Here is a 22,130-nt window from a genome sequence, read left to right on the forward strand (position 1 = left end):
CCTTGAGGAAATCTATACCAAATATAAAGCAATAGCCAGCATTTGAGATGTGCCTCTACCACTGCACATCTGTTTGATTGTAGGCAGCTTGGACTTGAACTCTGTTGTTGGTATCTCTCTGCATTCCACCCTGATTATTTCTTTACCACCACGGAAATATTGGATGTTTAGATTTTTTTTTAGAGATACAGTGCGGACACAGGCCCTTCGGCCCACCGGGTCCGCGCCGCCCAGTGATCCCCGCACATTAACACTATCCTACACCCACTAGGGATAATTTTATTTTATTTTTTACATTTGCCCAGCCAATTAACCTACATACCTGTACGTCTTTGGAGTGTGGGAGGAAACCGAAGATCTCTGAGAAAACCCACGCAGGTCACGGGGAGAACGTACAAACCCCGTACAGACGGCGCCCGTAGTCAGGATCGAACCTGAGCCTCTGGCGCTGCATTCGCTGTAAGGCAGCAACTCTACCGCTGCGCCACCGTGCCGCTTCAATCCTCTGGAAACCTTGAGAGCATTTAGCTTCATCTTTCTCTAATTTAATATCATTCATTCATCATGTCAGATTGTGGCATCCCCTTGTATCTTTGTGCTAAATACCGCAGACGTTCCATGCACTTGAAAACGATTGTGTGCAGTGATCTCATGCATTGTTCTGTTGTTGAGATGTGGAAGGCCTGTGTCAGTCGATATGGGTGTTGGCTTTAGTGCTGGTACCAAGCATAAATAATTGAAGAGCACTACTTTTTCATCTGGTGAATTATTATTCTTGACTGCCACTCCCATGAAATAATATTCTGCACAGGCAGCAAAGTTATCATCCATGCCTTCAGAGTTTACTACATTTTCCCACGGCTCTTCCTAAAAACCAGCTGCTACAAAAAGGTGTAGGAAAGAACTGCAGATGCCAGTTTAAATCGAAGGGAGACCCAAGATGTTAGAATAGCTGATGCTGATATTTTTTTTAGATTTAGAGATACAGCGAGGAAACAGGCCCTTCGGCCCACCGAGTCCGCGCCGACCAGCGATCCCCGCACATTAACACTATCCTACACACACTAGGGACATTTTTTACATTTACCCAGTCAATTAACCTACGTACCTGTACGTCTTTGGAGTGTGGGAGGAAACCGAAGATCTCGGAGAAAACCCACGCAGGTCACGGGGAGAACGTACAAACTCCGTACAGACGGCGCCCATAGTCAGGATCGAACCTGAGTCTCCAGCGCTGCATTCGCTGTAGGGCGGCAACTCTACCGCTGCGCCACCGATACCAGTCACCAATTGCAGTTGTGTGTGGAAAGCTCATATGTCAGGCTAGCTGTTGAGTTGGAAGAGTAACCAAGGAGCGGTGAGTGGGGGGGAATGGAAGACTGCACTTGCCAACGCTTTCCACCATTACCAATTTAGCTGCAATTTATCATACAAACCGCATTAGTCTATTTTTTTTATTTTCCACTAGAACAAAAATCTAATTATTGATTTAAAAAACATGTAAAAGTTGAAGGATTTAAGCTTTAAACACACTACTCAGTTTCTGTTAATTGTCAAAAGCATTAGTCCACTGTTTTTCAACATTTGTGTTCATTGAGTCATAGAGTTTTACAGTGTGGAAACAGACCCTTCTGCCCAACTTGCCCACACCGGCCAACATGTCCCAGCTACACTAGTCCCACCTGCCTGCTTTTTGGTCTATATCCCTCCAAACCTGTCCTATCCATGTACCTGTCTAACTGTTTCTTAAATGTTGGGATAGTCCCACCTTCAACTACCTCATCTGGCAGCTTGTTCCATACACCCACCACCCTTTGTGTGAAAAAACTACCCCTCAGATTCCTGTTGAATCTTTTCTTCTTCACCTTGAACTTATGTCCTCTGGTCCTCGATTCCCCAACTCTGGGCAGGAGACACCGTGCATCTACCCGATCTATTCCTCTCATGATTTTGTGCACCTCAATAAGATCATCCCTCATCCTCCTGCGCTCCAAGGAATAGAGACCCAGCCTACTCAACCTGTCCCTATAGCTCACGCCCTCTAGTTCTGGCAACGTACTCGTAAATCTTTTCTGAACCCTTTCAAGCTTGACATTATCTTTCCAGTAGTCCTTTTATACTCATTTTCTATACTCATTTTGAGTAGAATTGTTTCCCTACCCAGTTATTATCGAGGGCGGCAACAATGGAATTTTATTCATTCACAAAATGATGGAGTAACTCAGCAGGTCAGGAGAGAAGGAATGGGTGACGTTTCGGGTCGAGACCCTTCTTCAGACTGAATTTTATTCAAGACAACTAGACCAAGTGGACCCGTTGGGCCCAAACCTCTCCTGCATTGGTGCTGCACCTTTTCCTCCCCCTCCCTCCCTCCTCCCCTCTGGCCAGCAGCAATATATAACCAAAAATGGTTACACAGTAGTGGTGATTACAGTAAAGATATTGTCCATGATAGTAATTCCAATAGACATTGTCATGTAATCTTTGACATCCACCTGATTGTGTTTAACTTCCCATCCAAAAGGAGGAAACTCAAAATGTGCATGTTGCCCTCGGAATTGCACCAGAGGTCAACTTGGGTTTTATGGGCATATCTCCGGATGGAGACTTGCTGGTTCACTGATATCAGTGGCTCAAGCTGAGCCCCACTGACCTGAGATGCTGACAGCTACCTCACCGGGCAATGATTTCAATGCCAATAGCGAAACGGAGATTTCCAAAGCTGACTGCTTTTGAGGAAGTGCAGCCAATAACCACTTCCATCTTCAGCAGGATTTTTAATTACATTCTCATTATCTCAAGCAATTACTGCAGATTGAGAGTATATAAAAGAATTATCCCTCTGTTAACGGAGCTAAACCTTATCTTTAATAATGTGTTTCTTAATGAAGCGTGAAAAAAGCTTGTACTTGTGTTCTCAACAATGCCTTGCAACAAAGTCTTTATCAATTGACTTTAACCTATCGTGAAAAAAACCCCAACCAAAATGCTGGCATATCTCAACGGGTCTGGCAGTACCTGTAGAAGGAACGGAAAGATTATATTTTGTGTGGAGATTCTTCTTTAGACTGTTCAGAATGGTGGGGGAGAAAGCTGGGAGAGAGGGGTGGGGATGGGGCAGATCCTGGCAAGTGATAGGTGGATAAAAAGAACTGCAGATGCTGGTTTAAATCAAAGACAAGCACAAAATGCTGGAGTAACTCAGCGGGTCAAGCAGCATCTCGGGAGAGAAGGAATGGGTGACGTTTCGGGTCGAGGCCCTTCTTCTATACTGATGTCAGGGGAGGGGGCGGGACAAAGAGAGAATGTAAGACTAGTGGAAGAACTGGGAAGGAGGAGGGGATAGAGAGGGAAAGCAGAGACCATCTGAAGTTAGAGAAGTCAATGTGCATACCGTTGGGATGTAAACTACCCAAGCGAAATATGAGGTGCTGAGCCTCCAATTTGCGCTGGGCCTCACTCTGACAATGGAAAGGTTTATTAGAAAGATAGTACTCCAGTCACGCCCTTCCATCATTATGTTCTACTGATGGGAACAGTGTGAAGAACAGACTGAGTGCCAAATGCTCCTTATAGTCAATCTGTGCAATTCTTGGCCACAGAAGGTGATGGATGCCAACCCAGTGGATATTTTTAAGGCAGCGATAGATGGATTCGTGATTAGTACGGGTGTCAGAGGTTATGGGGAGAAGGCAGGAGAATGGGGTTAGGAGGGAGAGATAGATCAGCCATGATTGAATGGCTGAGTAGACTTGATGGGCTGAATGGCCTAATTCTATCTCCTATCACTTATGACCTTGTGATGTTAAAAATAAAATCAACCTATTGTCACCTGTACCGAGGTACAGTGAGATGATTAGGACCTCCTGGGCCTCAGCACCACTGACTAACTAACCCAGCAACTACCTGTATGGCTCACCTCATTCTGAGGCCATGCGACTGTGGAACAAACTAACACAAAGAGGCATGCAGGTGCGCATTGCCTCTTGCATGCCTTCGCCATTGTGCATGAGGGAATGAATAAGTTTATTGGTCAAGTATGTACGCATACAAGGAATGTGCCTTGGTGCTCCGGCTCGCAAGTAACAACAAGAACATACAGTAAACAATTAAGAATAAAGCATAAAAACATTAAGAATACAACATTACAGTTGAAACATGTGAGTTAAATAAACCAGAGCCTACAGACTTTTGGTTGTTGGGTAGAGCTACTGCTTGCATGCCTGCCTCCTCCCTGTGGCAGTGCACCTGACACATGAACGACTCTAAAAGCAAATAGACAATAGACAATAGACAATAGGTGCAGGAGGAGGCCATTCTGCCCTTCGAGCCAGCACCGCCATTCAATGTGATCATGGCTGATCATTCTCAATCAGTACCCCGTTCCTGCCTTCTCCCCATACCCCCTGACTCCGCTATCCTTAAGAGCTCTATCCAGCTCTCTCCTGAATGCATTCAGAGAATTGGCCTCCACTGCCTTCTGAGGCAGAGAATTCCACAGATTCACAACTCTCTGACTGAAAAAGTTTTTCCTCATCTCCGATCTAAATGGCCTACCCCTTATTCTTAAACTGTGGCCCCTTGTTCTGGACTCCCCCAACATTGGGAACATGTTTCCTGCCTCTAACGTGTCCAACCCCTTAATAATCTTATACGTTTCGATAAGATCTCCTCGCATCCTTCTAAATTCCAGTGTATACAAGCCTAGTCGCTCCAGTCTTTCAACATATGATAGTCCCGCCATTCCGGGAATTAACCTAGTAAACCTACGCTGCACGCCGACTTCTCAGAGGTTGCAGTAAGTCCATTGTTTTCCTTTTACATTGACATCGATACACATGGCACATGACAACATGGCTTCTGGCGATCCTACTTCCAGGCTGCTGTGGCATTGTAATTATTGGTTTCAAGTAGAAAGGGAATACGTTTATAATTTATAACATAAATTTGTACAAAACGTATTTCATCATGTTTCAGTTTATTATTGTCATGCATACTGAGGTACAGTGAAAAGGTTTTATTTGTGTGCTATTTCCAGTTAAGAAAAGTCTATCCATGAATACAATCAAGACGTCCACAGAGCATAGTGAAAGGATACCAATTCAGTTTAGTTTATTGTCACCTGTACCGAGGTACAGTGAGATGATTTTTGTTGTGTGCTATTTGTGTGCTTGTCGCGAGTTGGATAGTGCAAAGATATCACATTTAACGTTGTATTGTCCTTATTTCATTTTACTTCCAGAGAAAAGCAATCTAAATCACTTTTATTTGTAGGATATTAGATTGCAATAACAAGGATTGAAACAGTTCGTATAAAGTAACAAATCAATGAATCCAAGGATGTCTTAAGGAAGGAACTACATGGGTTTTTCTCTAAAGCATTCTCAACTTCACAAACTCAGTAGCCAACAGATTATCTAAAACCGATTTTTACGATGCAGTTATTTTGCGAGATGGTTCTCTGAAGCACACAGGTTAGTTAGTAGGACACAGTTCCAAAGACGTACAGGTATGTAGGTTAATTGGCTGGGTAAATGTAAAAATTGTCCCTAGTGGGTGTAGGATAGTGTTAATGTACGGGGATCGCTGGGCGGCACGGACTTGGTGGGCCGAAAAGGCCTGTTTCCGGCTGTATATATATGATATGATATGATATGAAAGCCATGGTTTAGGACTTCAATCCTGAGGTGAAGTCTTATTTGCCTAGAAAGTGTGATGAAGAGAATCAGAAACATTTTCACCCAATTACTCTGTCTTATCGGAAGCTTTCCTTGTTCAAGTGTGCTCATGAATGTTGGGCAATTCTTTACTTTAGACTTTAGAGATACAGCACAGATACAGGCCCATCAGCCCACCGAGTCCACGCCGACTGTCGAGTCACTACACACTGGGGACAATTTACAATTTTTGCTGACGCCGTTTAACTTACAATCCTGTACGTATTTGGAGCATGGTAGGAAACTGGAGCACCCGGAGAAAACTTGCGCGGTCACATGGAGAACGTACAAACTCCGTACAGACAACACTCATAGTGAAGATCGAACCTGGGTGCCTGGTGCTGTAAGGCACCAACTCAACCGCTGTGCCACAGCCCAATTTCCTATATTTTTACAACAGTCTTCCCCATATTGCCCCCCCCCCACTTTGTAACAAGCTAAGTTAAAAAGAAAGCAAAAGTAAGCCGTGATAAAATGGGCTGAGAGGTATTTCTTTGCAAACTGGACCCCTCCCTGGGTCAAACAGTCCCTGACAATTTAGCCAGCTCTTTCCCTAATCTACGGTGTTGGTCTGCATTAATTGCAAGTGCATAAAATGTTCAGCGAAGCATTTCTCTTGAATATTAAACGCACTGTGTACAAAGTCATTACCCGGTGGGTAAAATTTATGCATTGTGATGGGACCGTGCATCAGAGACCGTGTTCGATCTTGGCTGTGGGTAGTGTGTGTGTAAGCAGTTTGTACACTCTCCCTGTGAGCATGTGGGCTTGCTCCAGTTTCCTCTCGCACTCCAAAGACGTGCAGGATTGTAGGTTAAGAAGTATAAGAAGATAACTGCAGATGCTGGTACAAATCGAAGGTTTTTAATCACAAAATGCTGGAGTAACTCAGCAGGTCAGGCAGCATCTCAGGAGAGAAGGAATGGGTGACGTTTCGGGTCGAGACCCTTCTTCAGACTGATCACGTTTGATTCAGTCTGAAGAAGGGTCTCGACCCGAAACGTCACCCATTCCTTCTCTCCTGAGATGCTGCCTGACCTGCTGAGTTACTCCAGCATTTTGTGAATAAAAACCCAGGATTGTAGGTTAATTGGCTTCTGTGAATTATTTAAAGAATGTCCCTAGTACGTAGGATAGAGCGGGCGTACGGGGTGCGGACTCGGTGGGCCAATGGGCCTGTTTCCGCGCTGTATCTCTAAAGTCTAAAATAAAGTAAAGTAGTACGCAACCTTTATGAGCATAATTGAACAAAGGATATATCTGATAAGACAAATATTTAAAACAGGTTTATTGGGTGTCTCTTAAAACTCATTGGGGGAAAAAAAAAGTGTTGTGCTGAAATGTCCAAAACCAATGTTATTAACCGGGCAAACGAGCGAAAGGCTTGTGACTCATACCAGGTTGGCTTTGTTGGAACATCACCTTGTGTATGGAGTGGGAAGACCCCAAGATGTCTGGCAGCATCTGTGGAGAGAGTGGACTGATGACATTTTGGGCTGGGACATTTCTTCCCACACTTCTCCCACTATCTCCCACTATCCTAGTCATCCTGCTTTTCCCCCCACCCCCCTCCTCCTTCTCATCTCCCACCCAGAATCCCATATTTCTCTTTTATCCCCCCCCCCCCCCACCCTTCTCCCTCTCCCCCTCGTCTCATTCCACCCATATCCTTCCCTCCAGCTTCACATTTCGAACCTCCTCTTCTTTCCTTATCTGGCACCCTTTAGTCCCCTTTTCATCTCTAGCTTTTGCTACTTGCTCTTCCCTCCTATCAATAACCCCCCCCCCCCCCCCCCCCCCCCCCCTCACCTCTATCCTCGCCGGTCTTCGTTCTGCCTCTACCTTCTTTTCCAGCTTTCATCCCTCCGGTCCACCAGCCTGAAGAAAGGTCCTCACCCGAAACGTCATCTGTAAATCCCCTCCGTCGATGCTGCCTGACCCGTTGAGTTCCTCCAGCACTTTGTTTCTTTCGCTAAAGGTTCTTCCATCTGCAGTTTCTTGTGTCTCCCCCTTGTGTAGTGCACCGATTATCCAACTGATCCCCCTATGCCGCCCTGCGAATATATTGTTTTGGCAGCATCTTTTTTTGAATATTTTTATGAATCTTTTTGTTCTGAAAACTGTTCCGTTATTTCCCACCAGGTTTTGCCAAATAATGAAATCCAATATTTTCCAGTTATGAATAATTTTCCCCGGACCAGCCCCGCTAATGTGTTTTTTTCTTTACAGTAATGTCGTTGCTGGTGAACCCCATTAATCTATTCTCTTCTCTTCTCTTCATTTCTTCCTTCCCTCTCCCTATGCCTAAGTAGAAGTGGAGCAGAAAGGTAATACGAAACTTAGAAATTGCACAGTTACGATCGCTGTTATGCACTTACCTCATTAACCTTACGTATGCCGCGACTTTGCGCTCATCTCTGTTGTGTAGCTGTTAACCAAGTTTAGACCCACCCATGTTCATCCTGCTGCTTGCTAACAGGACTTGTGCCGCATACACATTTTGCACTTTGTTGTGCGAAAGATCAGACCACGGAAGGTTTATCGATTTCCATCTTTATTTCCTTCTCATGTCATGCCTCGTTCATTTCGATTTAATCTATGCATCCATTTTGTGAAAGCTGCTGCTTAAATATTTTCTTAAACTGTTTGGTCTCAAAGCAATTCGGTCCCAGTTTATAACGAACTGACAATTGAACGAAGCGTAATTTCCCCAATGCCTTGCTCTCTCTTCTTATTGAAAAGAGCAGCTATTTTCCTCGTCAAGATATGAAAAGCCACATGTTTAGCGTTTGGAAATTCTGATTAGATTTGGATTTTCTAATTGTTTTGACGTCACATTTACATGTATATATATATATATATATATATATATATATATATATATATATATCACTATGTGTAGTTCGGTAACTTTGAGTGAACCACTTTGAACTGACGTTCTTTGAAGGGTCCACAGGAAAAAGTGAAAACAATTGCCCATTGATTGTTCCAAGCGGAGCTGCCCTGTGGGATTTTAACGTGTTTATCTTTTCTTCCGTTCCCACAGTTTTCCTGTGCCCCGGAACACTTAAAGCGGTCTATCAGATGGACCACTTGTTCGAGTCGGACCACCAGTCTGGGGCCTGGTGCAAAGACCCGCTCCAAGCCTCGGACAAGGTCTACTACATGCCTTGGACCCCCTACCGGACGGACACGCTGACGGAATACTCTTCGATGGGCGACTTCATCGCGGGGCGGCCCACCATCACCTACAAGCTCCCCCACCGGGTGGACGGGACGGGCTTCGTGGTGTACGACGGGGCGCTGTTCTTCAACAAAGAGCGGACACGAAACATCGTGAAGTTTGACCTCAGGACCAGGATCAAGAGCGGGGAGGCCATCATCGCCAGTGCCAATTACCACGACACCTCCCCGTACCGCTGGGGAGGGAAGTCCGACATTGACCTCGCGGTGGACGAGAACGGCCTGTGGGTCATCTATGCGACGGAGCAGAACAATGGCAAAATAGTGATTAGCCAGTTGAACCCTTACACTCTGCGGATCGAAGGGACTTGGAATACCGCTTACGACAAGAGGTCAGCTTCAAATGCCTTCATGATTTGTGGCGTTCTCTACGTGGTGAAATCTGTGTATGAGGATGACGACAATGAGGCCACTGGGAATAAGATAGACTTCATCTATAACACCGAGTCAAGCATGGAAGGGAGTATCGACGTCATCTTCCCCAACTCCTACCAGTACATCGCAGCGGTGGATTACAACCCGAGAGACCATAAGCTCTATGTGTGGAATAATTACCATGTCCTGAAATACTCGCTGGAGTTCGGCCCACTCAATGAACAAGGTAAGGTGGTGTTTGTCTGATTTCTGCTTGACCCCGGCATTGTTTTACTGTGTGTAAGATGGAAAACTAAAGCGGCCACGGTGGCGCAGCGGCAGAGTTGCTGCCTCACCCCGCTTGCAGCGCCGGGGAACCCGGTTCGATCCCGACTACGGGCGCTGTCCGTGCGGAGTTAACCCCGTGACCTGCGTGGGTTTTCTCCGAGATCCTTGGTTCCCTCCCACACTCCAAAGACGTGCAGGTTTGTGGGTAAATTGATTTGGTAGAAGTGTAAAATTGTCCCTCGTGCGTGCAGGATAGTCTTAATGTACGGGGATCGCTGGATGGTGTGGTCTCAGTGGGCCGAAGGGCCTGTTTCCACACTGTATCTCTAAATTGAACCTGGGCTCGAACCTGACTACGGGTGCTGTCTGCACAGAGTTTGTATGTTCTCCCTGTGACCGTGTGGGTTTTCTCCGGGTGCTCCGGTTTCCACCCACATTCCAAAGACGTGCAGGTTTGTAGATTAATTGGCTTCTGTAAATTGTTCCTAGTGTGTAAGATAGAACTAGTGGACTGTTGGTCAGCGCGGACTCGGTTGGCCGAAGGCCTTGTTCTCAGGCTGTATCTCTAAACTAAACTAAACAACATGCTTTGCTTTGGCCATGTACACCAAGCAGTTAAAATCCATCAGTTCCCTTTTGACATGTGAATTGTTCTCACGCACACTACCGTTTAGATTTTAGACACATTGTAAAGTTTGGAGTGCTTGACTTCTTTCTCGTCAGATGTTGAATTGCCTTGACACAAGGGCGAGAAATCGGCTGAATGTGCTCCTGTACCAGTAGAAAACAGCTCTCAAACTTAAAAAATAATGTCAGCAATTCTGGCAGTCAATTTTAAGCACACCATACAAAAAAAATAATAATTTAATTAACCTGTAAATTTTTCACTGACTCGGGAAAATGTAACGATCGTTTTCGCAGGTGGGCGCACTGCTCTTTGAAAGGCATTGGTTGCATGGATTGAACAGATAAATGGAATCACAGTTTAAGATCTCCTTAAAGAGCCATTTCCCGTAACAATTCGGAAGTATTTTAATAGTATTCCACCGATTATAGTTGTCAAGACTCAATGCACAAATGCTCGTATAATTTTAACCAGTTATCTTTGGTTCAGTGGTGGTTCTGCTATCCTCAGTCAGAATGTTGTCGATTCAAGTTCGCTGCTGAGTGCTTAACCTAGCCGCACACCTGACTGCAGTCCCACTGTGCCTCTGAACTGTCATTCGCATGCAATCCTGCAAGGTGGCGCAGCGGTAGAGTTGCTGCCTTACAGCGAATGCAGCGCCGGAGACTCAGGTTCGATCCTGACTGCAGGCGCCTTCTGTACGGAGTTTGTACGTTCTCCCCGTGACCTGCGTGGGTTTTCTCCGAGATCTTCGGTTTCCTCCCACACTCTAAAGACGTACAGGTATGTAGGTTAATTGTCTGGGTAAAATGTAAAAATTGTCCCTAGTGGGTGTAGGATAGTGTTAATGTGCGGGGATCGCTGGGCGGCGCGGACTCGGTGGGCCGAAGGGCCTGTTTCCGCGCTGTATCTCTAAATCAAAAAAAATCAAGTCAAAAGATTCCTTGTCGTTTTTCAAAGAATGGGAGGTGAGCTTGCTTGCTTGTGTAGGAAGGTAACTGCAGATGCTGGTTCTAAACCGAAGATAGACACTAAAAGCTGGAGTAACTCAGCGGGTCAGGCAGCATCCCTGGAGAGGAGGAATGGGTGACGTTTCGGGTCGAAGCCCTTCTTCAGACAGCTTGTCCCCGAGTTAATATTTATCCCACAACCAAACCTCCTCGACACAGATGCTCGTAGAAATGTCATTGCACCATGAGGTTCACACAAGATTCAAGAGATTCAAGATTCAAGATATCTTTATTTGTCATCCAAAAAACAAGTTTTTTTGACGAAATTTAGTCACCCACAGTCCATTAATAAAAGCAGTAACATAAGCAAATTACACAACCCCAACCAACACGCAAACAAAAGAAACATCCATCACAGTGAATCTCCTCCAGTCCCCTCCTCACTGTGATGGAAGGCCAGAATGTCTTTTCCCCTCCCCTGCCGTCTTCTCCCGCGGTCAGGCTGGTGTCGTTGCCACGTTCCAGGCCGCGCCGGACGGTGAAAGGTGGTTGTCGCGACAGTGGGGCTCAGTGAAGAAGGTGGTAAAGCTACTGTCTCAGTGTGCCAGAGATCCAGGTTGAATCCTGACCTCGGATGCCTGTTATTGCTCTGACCATGTGGACTTCCCCCGGCTTCCCTGCTTCCTTACCACATCCCAATGACCCGCAGTTTTGTAGATTCATTGGCTGCTGTACATGTCCCCTAAATGTGCAGACGAGCGGGAGAATCTGGGGGGGAATATAACGAGAATGTGGAGAGAAATGGGGGAGAAATGGAGGATTGGTGATAAAATGGGTGGTTAATGGTCACTATGGCTGAACGGCATTTATTCACAAAATGCTGGAGTAACTCAGCAGGTCAGGCAGCATCTCGGGAGAGAAGGAATGGGTGACATTTTGGGTCGAGACCCTTCTTCATGCCTGAACGGCAAGTTTCCATGCTGGGTCCCTCTATGACTCCAATGGTTTCTATTATTACTCTATTCTGCAGTTTTCAATAGTGCTTGAGGTGGAAGGTAGGGGTTCATTGGGAGGTTGGTGAGTAGAGGGGGAGACCCTCGGACCTTGGTTAAAGGAGCTATATAATTAGTTTAGTTTAAATTTTTGTTTAATAAAACTGCACAGAAATATGCCATTCGACCCACCGAGTCCGCTCCGACCAGCGATCCCCGCACATTAACATTATCCTACGCACACTAGGGACAATTTACAGTTTTACCAAGCCAATTAGCCCACAAACCTGTACGTCTTTGGAGTGTGGGAGGAAACCGAAGATCTCGGAGAAAACCCATGCAGGTCACGGGGAGAACGTACAAACTCCGTACAGACAGTACCCGTAGTCAGGATGGAACCCGGGTCTCTGGTGCTGCAAGAGTTGTACGGCAGCAACTCTACCGCTGTGCCACCGTGGCAGCCCAATCCCTCAGTTTATTCTTAAACCGTGACCCCTGGTTCTGGACTCCCCCGACATCGGGAAAAATTTCCCTGCAATATGAGATCAGGGAATGGAATTGGTCGACGTCACGTGGTGTGATGAGGTGGAAAAGCTGAGGCATCCAAGCTGAAAATGGGGTTTGGCTTTCAGGGCTTCCAGTTCGGCGCAGCTGTTTAGTTTAGATTTAGAGATACAGCGCGGAAACAGGCCCTTTCGGCCCACCGGGTCCATGCCGACCAGCGATCCCCACACACTAACACTATCCTACACCCACTGGGGACAATTTTTACATTTACCAAGCCAATTAACCTACATAACTGTACGTCTTTGGAGTGTGGGAGGAAACCGAAGATTTCGGAGAAAACCCACGCGGGTCACGGAGTGAACGCACAAACTCCGTACAGACAGCACCCGTAGTCAGGAACGAACCCGGGTCTTCAGCGTTGCATTCGCTGTCAGGCGGCAAATCTACCGCTGCGCCCCCCCCCTGTTGTTAAAACCCATGTTCCTGACAGAGTCTTGATTAGTGGGACGTGGGGAGGATGATCTCTCTTGTCTGAACAAGGGTCCCCACTTGAAACATCACCTATCCACGACCTTCAGATACGCTGCCTGCCTGAGTTACTCCAGCACTTTGTGTGTTGTTTTTTTGTAAACCGCCATCTGCAGTTCCTTGCGTCTCCATATTAAAGAAGGGGGTTACTACCTGAAACATAAGCAGCGGCCCGTGCAAGACAAAGGTGAGGCGATTTTGTTTTTCTGGCCTTCCTTAACATGTGGGTGGGAGCAGAGTCCATAAATATCTTGCAGGCAGAGAAATATATCATATCATATCATATCATATCATATCATATCATATCATATCATATCATATCATATCATATATATACAGCCGGAAACAGGCCCTTTCGGCCCACCAAGTCCGTGCCGCCCAGCGATCCCCGTACAGTAACACTATCCTACACCCACTAGGGACAATTTTTTACATTTACCCAGCCAATTAACCTACATACCTGTACGTCTTTGGAGTGTGGGAGGAAACCGAAGATCTCGGAGAAAACCCACGCAGGTCACGGGGAGAACGTACAAACTCCTTACAGTGCAGCACCCGTAGTCAGGATCGAACCTGAGTCTCCGGCGCTGCATTCGCTGTAAAGCAGCAACTCTACCGCTGCACTACCGTGCTAGACTCATGATAGGCAGGAATGCTGAGTTCAAGTTTCAATCAGATGAGTCATGACCTTGCTGAACTGCAGACAAGTCTCGAGGGGCTTCGACACACACGTCCATGTGTCTGTTGCTCCAAGGATGCTAAACCTTAAGATTCATAGAAAAATAACTGCAGATGCTGGTTCAAATCGAAGGTAGACACACAACGCTGGGGTAACTCAGCGGGTCAGGCAGCATCTCAGGAGAGAAGGGATGGGTGACGTTTCGGGTCGAGACCCTTCTTCAGTCTGAAGAAGGGTCTCGACCCGAAACGTCACCCATTCCTTCTCTCCTGAGATGCTGCCTGGCCCGCTGAGTTACTCCAGCATTGTGCGTGAACCTTAAGATTCGGTTTAATATTCCATAAGGAGTGGATTTAAGATTCAGCTCAATATTCCCCAAGGAGTGTTGGATGAGCACAACGCCATGCTCAGTATTACTGGGACGGTCATTGGATCAAGGGTGGAATACTCCAGGAAATGTCCTGGCTAAATTTCTGGGGAGACGCAAAACCGTCCGAACATTGAAGTTATCAACCTTCAGTCGAGATAAATTTAATTGGCTGTCACACAACACTGGGGGAAGAAAGTCTGGAGATGGACTTGTGGGTCGATTATCTGTTCTTTTTGTTTGGTCTTTCTGTTCTTGAGCTCTTGCTGTGTGCAAATTACTCCTCACATGCTTCGACCAGATTGACTGTGAAATACCTTGGGGCATGGTGGAGCCTGTGAAAAGGCACTACATTTTTTTGTTTCTCTTTGACAAACTGGGTTACAAACTGAATGATGTTGATGGTTGACGGTGCACCGCTGAAGTAAAAAATTGTAATTGTAGGCGTGCTGGGATTAGGAGTTTTAAAAGTGAAAATGAACGCGTCTAGGTTGTCAGAAACACAATTTGCAATGGAAAGACGTTGGCTTTATTTCTCGTGAAATTCACTTTAAATCAATTTACATTTGGAGATAAAATGTAACAGAAGCTTTAATTTCATTGAGATCTTTTTATCAGAGTTTCCCCGTGGATGAACATTTCTGTTGTATCCTAATGGGTTGTGAATGTGAATTATAATTGGGACCCACAGGCAGAAAAAAAAAAATCAGTGACGTCCCACGGACAGAATAATTGTGAATCTCCAGAATCTTGAGACTTAATGGATCTTAATTAATGTGCTGCTCTGTTCTTTGTTTGGGTCACATTTGATATCAGTTGTTCACTGCAGGTGAAGAATGGTAAATTGGTCATCACCCTATGTTGCTTTATAGGCTTGTATACACTGGAATTTAGAAGGATGAGAGGAGATCTTATCGAAACGTATAAGATTATTAAGGGGTTGGACATGTTAGAGGCACGAAACATGTTCCCAATGTTGGGGGAGTCCAGAACAAGGGGCCACAGTTTAAGAATAAGGGGTAGGCCATTTAGAACTGAGATGAGGAAAAACTTTTTCAGTCAGAGAGTTGTGAATCTGTGGAATTCTCTGCCTCAGAAGGCAGTGGAGGCCAATTCTCTGAATGCATTCAAGAGAGAGCTGGATAGAGCTCTTAAGGATAGCGGAGTCAGGGGGTATGGGGAGAAGGCAGGAATGGGGTACTGATTGAGAATGATCAGCCATGATCACATTGAATGGCGGTGCTGGCTCGAAGGGCCGAATGGCCTCCTCCTGCACCTATTGTCTATTGTCCATACAGAGTAACTCAGCGGGACAGGCAGCATCCCTGGAGAGAAGGAATGGGTGACGTTTCGGGTCGAGACCCTATCTGGTGACTTGTTGGGATATTTTTCAGGATACTTATCACGGTACATTTCCTTGAAGACATCTTGACCAGCAGCCATTTCTCATAAGTATAAGAAAATAACTGCAGATGCTGGTACAAATCGATTTATTCACAAAATGCTGGAGTAACTCAGCAGGTCAGGCAGCATCTCGGGAGAGAAGGAATGGGTGACGTTTCGGGTCGAGACCCTTCTTCAGACTGATGTCGGGGGTGGGACAAAGGAAGGATATAGGTGGAGACAGGAAGATAGAGGGAGATCTGGGAAGGAGGAGGGGAAGGGAGGGACAGAGGAGCTATCTGAAGTTGCCATTATACTTGTTCCGCCCCCCTCTGAGGTGAAAGGTCAAATGAGTACAGCGGGAAAAAAACCCAAAAACCGCGCAAACGCTGGAAATCTAGAACAAAATCAAAAAATGTTGGAAATGCCTAGCAGTTCAGGAAAGATAAAGAGTTAAACTTGGCCGCCAACTGACCAGTGGAATGTTATCTTCCTGTTGCTGAGAATTGTGTGTTAAAATGAGCAAACAACTCTTTTGAATTCCAAGTTTACGATTTGGAATTCAGAAGTCTGAAGAAGGGCCCCGATCGAAAATATTCCATTCCCTCCACAGACATTGCCTGACCCACTGAGTTCCTCTCGCACTTTGTGTTTAGCTGAAGATTCCAGTTTCTACGGTCTCTTGATGTCGGATAGAGATCGCAAATAGTTATTTTCCTTACTGATTGTGCTATCGGATTTGGGAAATAGAGTTGCGCTGGGACGGTTTTTACTTTATTGTTCAAGGGAAGAAAATCTATTGCCCTGACCTGGGTTGGCCTCCAGGTGATTGATGAACAAACTACTCTGTCGAAAGGTCACGAGGGAACGCTGGAAATGGTGACCTTGTCAGCTCGGCTCGCCATTCACTGACAGATATTTGTCTTCTTTGGGAAATAGTGCAGCACAGTTCTGACTTGGTTTAGTTTTGTTTATTGTGTCGAACAATGTAAGAGGCCTGGGTTCGGTCCTGACCAAGGGTGCTGTCTGTACTAAGTCTGTCCATTCTCCTTGTGACTCTGTAGATTTTCTCCGGTTGCTCCGTTTTCCTCCCACCACTCCAAAGACTTACAGGTTTGTAGGTTAATTGGCTGCTGTAAATTGTCCCTAGTGTGTACGGTAATGCTAGTGTACAGGGTGATTGCTGGTCGACACGGACCCAGTGGGCTTAAGAGCCTGACTCGACTCTGTATCTCTAAAATTCTAGATAGCATGTAACGGTCCTTTTACTGTTTATCATTTGCCCTCAAGATTTTTTCATTTAATTTGTTCTGTTCCATTAAGGTGAAGTATATTGTTATCTAGTTTTATAGCGAAATAGAATAAATAGCTAGAATTTATTTCTTCGTGCAGTAATATTGGTAGCCAGAAGACCTTTTTTTCAAATTCATTTACAGAATGCGTGCTTTGTCAAAATTAACTAAAATGGCTCATGGGATGATTAGAGAGGTGGAATATACAGGATTATTGCCCTGGTTGAACCACACCTGGAGTATGATGTACAGTTCCAGTTCACTTCAGTGTCCGTTTAGTTTATTGTCACGTGTACCGAGGTACAGTGAAAAGCTTTTTGTTGCGTGCTAACCAGTTAGCAGAAAGACAATACATGATTACAATCAATCTATTTACAGTGTATAGATACATGATAAGGGAATAACGTTTAGTGCAAGGTAAAGCCAGCAAAGTCCGGTCAAGGATAGTCCGAGCGTCACCAATGAGGTAGATAGTAGTTCAGCACTGCTCTCTGGTTGTGGTAGGACGGTTCAGTTGCCTGATAACAGCTGGGAAGAAACTGCCCCTGAACCAGGAGGTGTGCGTTTTCACACTTCTGTACCTTTTGCCTGATGGCAGAGGGGAGAAGAGGGAGTGGCCAGGGCGCGACTCGCCAGAAAGTGACCAGGGCTCCAAGTCTTCAATTGTGGCAAGAGCTTCGAAAGCTGCTGCTTCACAGTGCCGGAAACCCAGGTTCGATCCTGACCTCGGGTGCTGTCTGTGCAGTGTTCGTACGTTTTCCCTGCGACCGCGTCGGTTTTTGGCTGGGTGCTCTGGTTTCCTCCCACGCCCCAAAGATGCGCACGTTTTGTCGGGTCAATGGCCTTCTGTAAATCTCCCCTCGCGTGTAGGATGCGAAAGTGGGATAACATAGAACTAGTGCGTGTGTGATTTATGGTCGGCGTGGTCTCGGCCTGTCGAAGGAAGGGCCTGTTTCCACACTGTGTTTCCAAACTAAATTGGACTCGCAAAAACGATTAACGGATAATTTGTTTGAGGTTTGTAGGAACAAGTGTAATAAAGATTAAATACTTCTTTTTCTGCACTTTCTTTTTCTGTACAGGAAGGGGGTGCAGAATGCTGGGGAGGTTGCAGAATGACAAGGCAGAATAGCTAAATAATGAGAGGCACAGATAAGGTACATGGTCAGAACTACCGAGAGGGGCAAGGTTTAAAGGAACCAAAATGCTGGCGTAGCACAGCGGGTCAGGCAGCATCCCTGAAGTACATGGGTGACGTTTCGGTTCGAGACCCTCCTTCAGACTATTAACCAGCATCTGCAGTTCTTTGCTTAAAGGAGATGTACTGGAACAAGCTGCTGGGAGTGGTGGTGGAGGCATGCCCACGGGAATACTCTGTTGCATAAAAGCTGGCGGTTGTTAGCGATTGACAAAAGGCAGGAGCACCTCATGCCCTAGCTTTGCATATCTCGGTGGGAACCCGTGTCTCTGGCGCTGTCAGGCAGCAACTCTACCACCGCACCGCCGTGCCGCCCCTCGCCTATCTCACACCATTACAAATGTGAAACCCAGTTCCCTCCGACCACATCTAAACAGTTAACACAACATAGCAAGAGGATTTGAGTATAGGAGCAGGGAGGTTCTGCTGCAGTTGTACAGGGCCTTGGTGAGACCGCACCTGGAGTATTGTGTACAGTTTTGGCTCTCCTAATCTGAGGAAAGACATTCTAGCCTTAGAGGGAGTACAGAGAAGGTTCACCAGATTGATCCCTGGGATGGCAGGACTTTCATATGAAGAAAGACTGGATAGACTAGGCTTATACTCGCTGGAATTTAGAAGACTGAGGGGGGATCTTATAGAAACATATAAAATTCTTAAGGGGTTGGAGAGGCTAGATGCGGGAAGATTGTTCCCGATGTTGGGGAAGTCCAGAACTAGGGGTCACCGCTTAAGGATAAGGGGGAAGTCTTTTAGGACCGAGATGAGAAAACATTTCTTCACACAGAGAGTGGTGAGTCTGTGGAATTCTCTGCCACAGAAGGTAGTTGAGGCCAGTTCATTGGCTATATTTAAGAGGGAGTTAGATGTGGCCCTTGTGGCAAGAGGGATCAGGGGGTATGGAGAGAAGGCAGGTACGGGATACTGAGTTGGATGATCAGCCATGATCATATTGAATGGCGGTGCAGGCTCGAAGGGCCGAACGGCCTACTCCTGCACCTATTTTCTATGTTTCTATGTTTCTAACTGAAGTCAAAGCTCATTGTTTGAAACTGACTGGATCCAATTTGTTGAAAAGCGGAATATTAATTCTCTCCTTCCCACCTCTAAAAAAAATAATATCTAATTAAGTTTATAGAAAGCGTTATGGTTAGAAATCGGCACTGGTCCCTTTCATCAGAAATTGCATTTCTGCCACATAATGAAATTAGCTTCAGCCTTGGAGAAATTTGATTCCGTCTGAATTGTGAATTCATAAAAGGACTACCTGCTGCATGATGAGATCTCATTACTTAATTGACAGTCTTGTGAAGGTTTCCGTGTATTGATGTGGAAATCCTTGCAACCTTCAGCGATATGTTTGTAAAGCTTAGCCTTCTGCCTCTGTGTTATTAAAATGAGCTGCCTCTGGTATGATTAACTGGCCGTAATCCTCCCCCCCTCTTCAAATCAATCGAAAATGCCATAAATTTCCCATTTTTTGTTGTTGTAAGTCTTCAACATCATTATTTGAGCAGTTTGGATAAGATTTTGTTTCCTCGGTACGTTGAGCAGTTTCTTAAAACCAGAGGCATCAAAATCCTGAAGTAATATTTTTGTTTCAGTCAAATTAAGTGAAATACCGATTCTGGGCATCTTTTTCTTCATGCTTGAAATTTTAGCCTTAAAGCAGAGGGAAGCCTGCTTTCCGTCCACTGTCCGAGTTACTGATCAGCTGTTGGGAGGCAGGAATATTCCTCTCGGCACTTGTCCTGCTCCTAACATTGCCAGAAGATAAGTTGAAGGGAATACACAGGAGGCAGTGTAATAAACCTGGAAGTCAATCCAGACATGATAGCCTGTGGACAACTGGTGCAAAATGCAAACTACTGGAAGGACTCAGTAGGTCAGGCAGCATCTTATATATACATATATTTTGGTTTTTAGAGATATAGCGTGGAAACAGGCCCTTCGGCCCACCGAGTCCGTGCCGACCAGCTATCCCCATACACTATCTATATCCTACATGCTAGGGACAATTTACATTTTTTATCAAAGCCAAATTAACCTACAAACCCATACAATAGAGAATAGACAATTGGTGCAGGAGGAGGTCATTCGGCCCTTCGAGCCAGCACCGCCATTCAATATGGTCATGGCTGATCATTCTCAATCAGTACCCCGATCCTGCCTTCTCCCCATATCCCCTGACTCCGCTATCCTTAAGAGCTCTATCTAGCTCTTTGGAGTGTGGGAGGAAACTAGAGCACCAGGGGAAAACCCCATGTGGTCACGGGGAGAACATACACACTCCATACAGAGAGCATCCGTCGTCTGGATCGGACCTGGGTCTCTGGCGTTGTAAGGCAGCTACACTGCCGCTGTGCCACTGCGCCACCCCTCTGCGTAGGAGGAGGGCTGGTCGACGTATTGGAGCAAGCCCCTGCATCGGGACTGAGTATCGGCGGCGTAGATCATGAGCGTGAAAGAGGTGAAGGGTGAGGCAGGGGCTGGCGAGCGATAGGTGGAAACAGGCGAAGTGAGGAGGTGGAGCAGATGGAGCAGGTGGGGAGGTCATAAGTGATAGGAGAAGAATTAGGCCGTTCGGCCCATCCAGTCTACTCCGCCATTCAATCATGGCTGATCTATCTCTCCCTCCTGACCCCATTCTCCTGCCTTCTCCCCACAACCCCTGACACCCGTACTAATCCAGAATCTATCTATCCATGCCTTAAAAACCTAACTGACTTGACTCCCCACAGCCTTCTGTGACAATGAATTCCACAGATTCACCACCCTCTGACTAAATCACAGACACTAGAATGTTGGCTGCCAAGAAAATGATAGTTACTCTCCAGGCCCAGGGAAGCCTGGTTAAAAGTATATCTCCTTCTTTCACCTTCACAGATTCCTAAGTGATAGGAGCAGAAGTAGGACATTGGCCCATCGAGTCTACTCCGCCGTTCAATCATGGCTGACCTAACTCTCCCTCCTTGACCCCATTCTCCTGCCTTCTCCCCGCAACCCCTGACACCCGCACTGATCAAGTTCCTGGAACCAGGGGAGGGGTGGAGTTGGGAGACAGCGGCATGCGAGCGATGGGCACAAACGTACAAGGAGCGTGTAAAGCGTGCCGATGGGGCCAGGTAGCGGGAGGGAAGCCAATCCGTTCTCCTTTGACTTGGCGTTAATTCCATAATGGAATTGGCTCGCTTCACTTGAGTAAATCTATTGCGCGTGGTAATCGGATGGATTTCACATCGCAGAGCCTATCTAAACTTTAATCCATTTTTATCCATCTAATCAAAATACAACAACATTGTACCTTGGGGAAAACTCTCCATTTATTTCTGCCGTTCATACTTATGAGCTTTAAATAAGGAGTGGGTATAAAAAAGATCTCCCACTACTTGCCTGTGTGAATTCGGCTCCAACATCGCTTGGCGTTTCTACACCATCTGGGTCCAGTCACCTCGTTGATCATCAACGCATCCATCATGCTCAGCGTCCACTTGAGTCTAGTTTATTGTCCCATGTACCGAGGCGCACTGAAAAGCTCCTGTTGCCTGCTCACCCATCAGCAGACAGTCCACGATTACAATTGACCCATCCACAGTGTACAGGTGCAGGGTAAAGGGGAGAACGTAATGACGTTTAGTGCAATGGGGGTCTTGCACAAGCTGGACATCAGTGGAAGGACAGAAGCAGGTTTTCTTGCCCAGGATTAACCTCGTGCTTTGTGACTTTATATCATATCATATCATATCATATGTTTTCAGCCGGAAACAGGCCTTTTCGGCCCTCCAAGTCCGTGCCGCCCAGTGATCCCCGTACATTAACACTATCCTACACCCACTAGGGACAATTTTTTTAACATTTACCCAGCCAATTAACCTACATACCTGTACGTCTTTGGAGTGTGGGAGGAAACCGAAGATCTCGGAGAAAACCCATGCAGGTCACGGGGAGAACGTACAAACTCCTTACAGTGCAGCACCCGTAGTCAGGATCGAACCTGAGTCTCCGGC

General features: G+C 46.1%; 1 protein-coding gene across 20 annotated transcripts in view; it reads left to right on the plus strand.

The window, feature by feature from the left end:
- The window catches only part of LOC144611956 (adhesion G protein-coupled receptor L3-like), a 662,323-nt gene that overhangs the window by 442,275 nt on the left and 197,918 nt on the right, over positions 1-22,130 (plus strand). For 14 of the 20 annotated variants that reach the window (XM_078431406.1, XM_078431434.1, XM_078431415.1 and 11 more), the window contains exons 6-7: positions 8,030-8,044; positions 8,764-9,561. In XM_078431406.1, the coding sequence (XP_078287532.1) occupies positions 8,030-8,044; positions 8,764-9,561 (813 nt within the window). The remainder of the gene's footprint in view (positions 1-8,029; positions 8,045-8,763; positions 9,562-22,130) is intronic. The other 6 variants (XM_078431489.1, XM_078431332.1, XM_078431481.1 and 3 more) reach the window with 1 other exon arrangement.

This window comes from Rhinoraja longicauda, chromosome 3 (genome assembly GCF_053455715.1).
Source record: "Rhinoraja longicauda isolate Sanriku21f chromosome 3, sRhiLon1.1, whole genome shotgun sequence".
Classification (NCBI taxonomy): domain Eukaryota; kingdom Metazoa; phylum Chordata; class Chondrichthyes; order Rajiformes; family Arhynchobatidae; genus Rhinoraja; species Rhinoraja longicauda.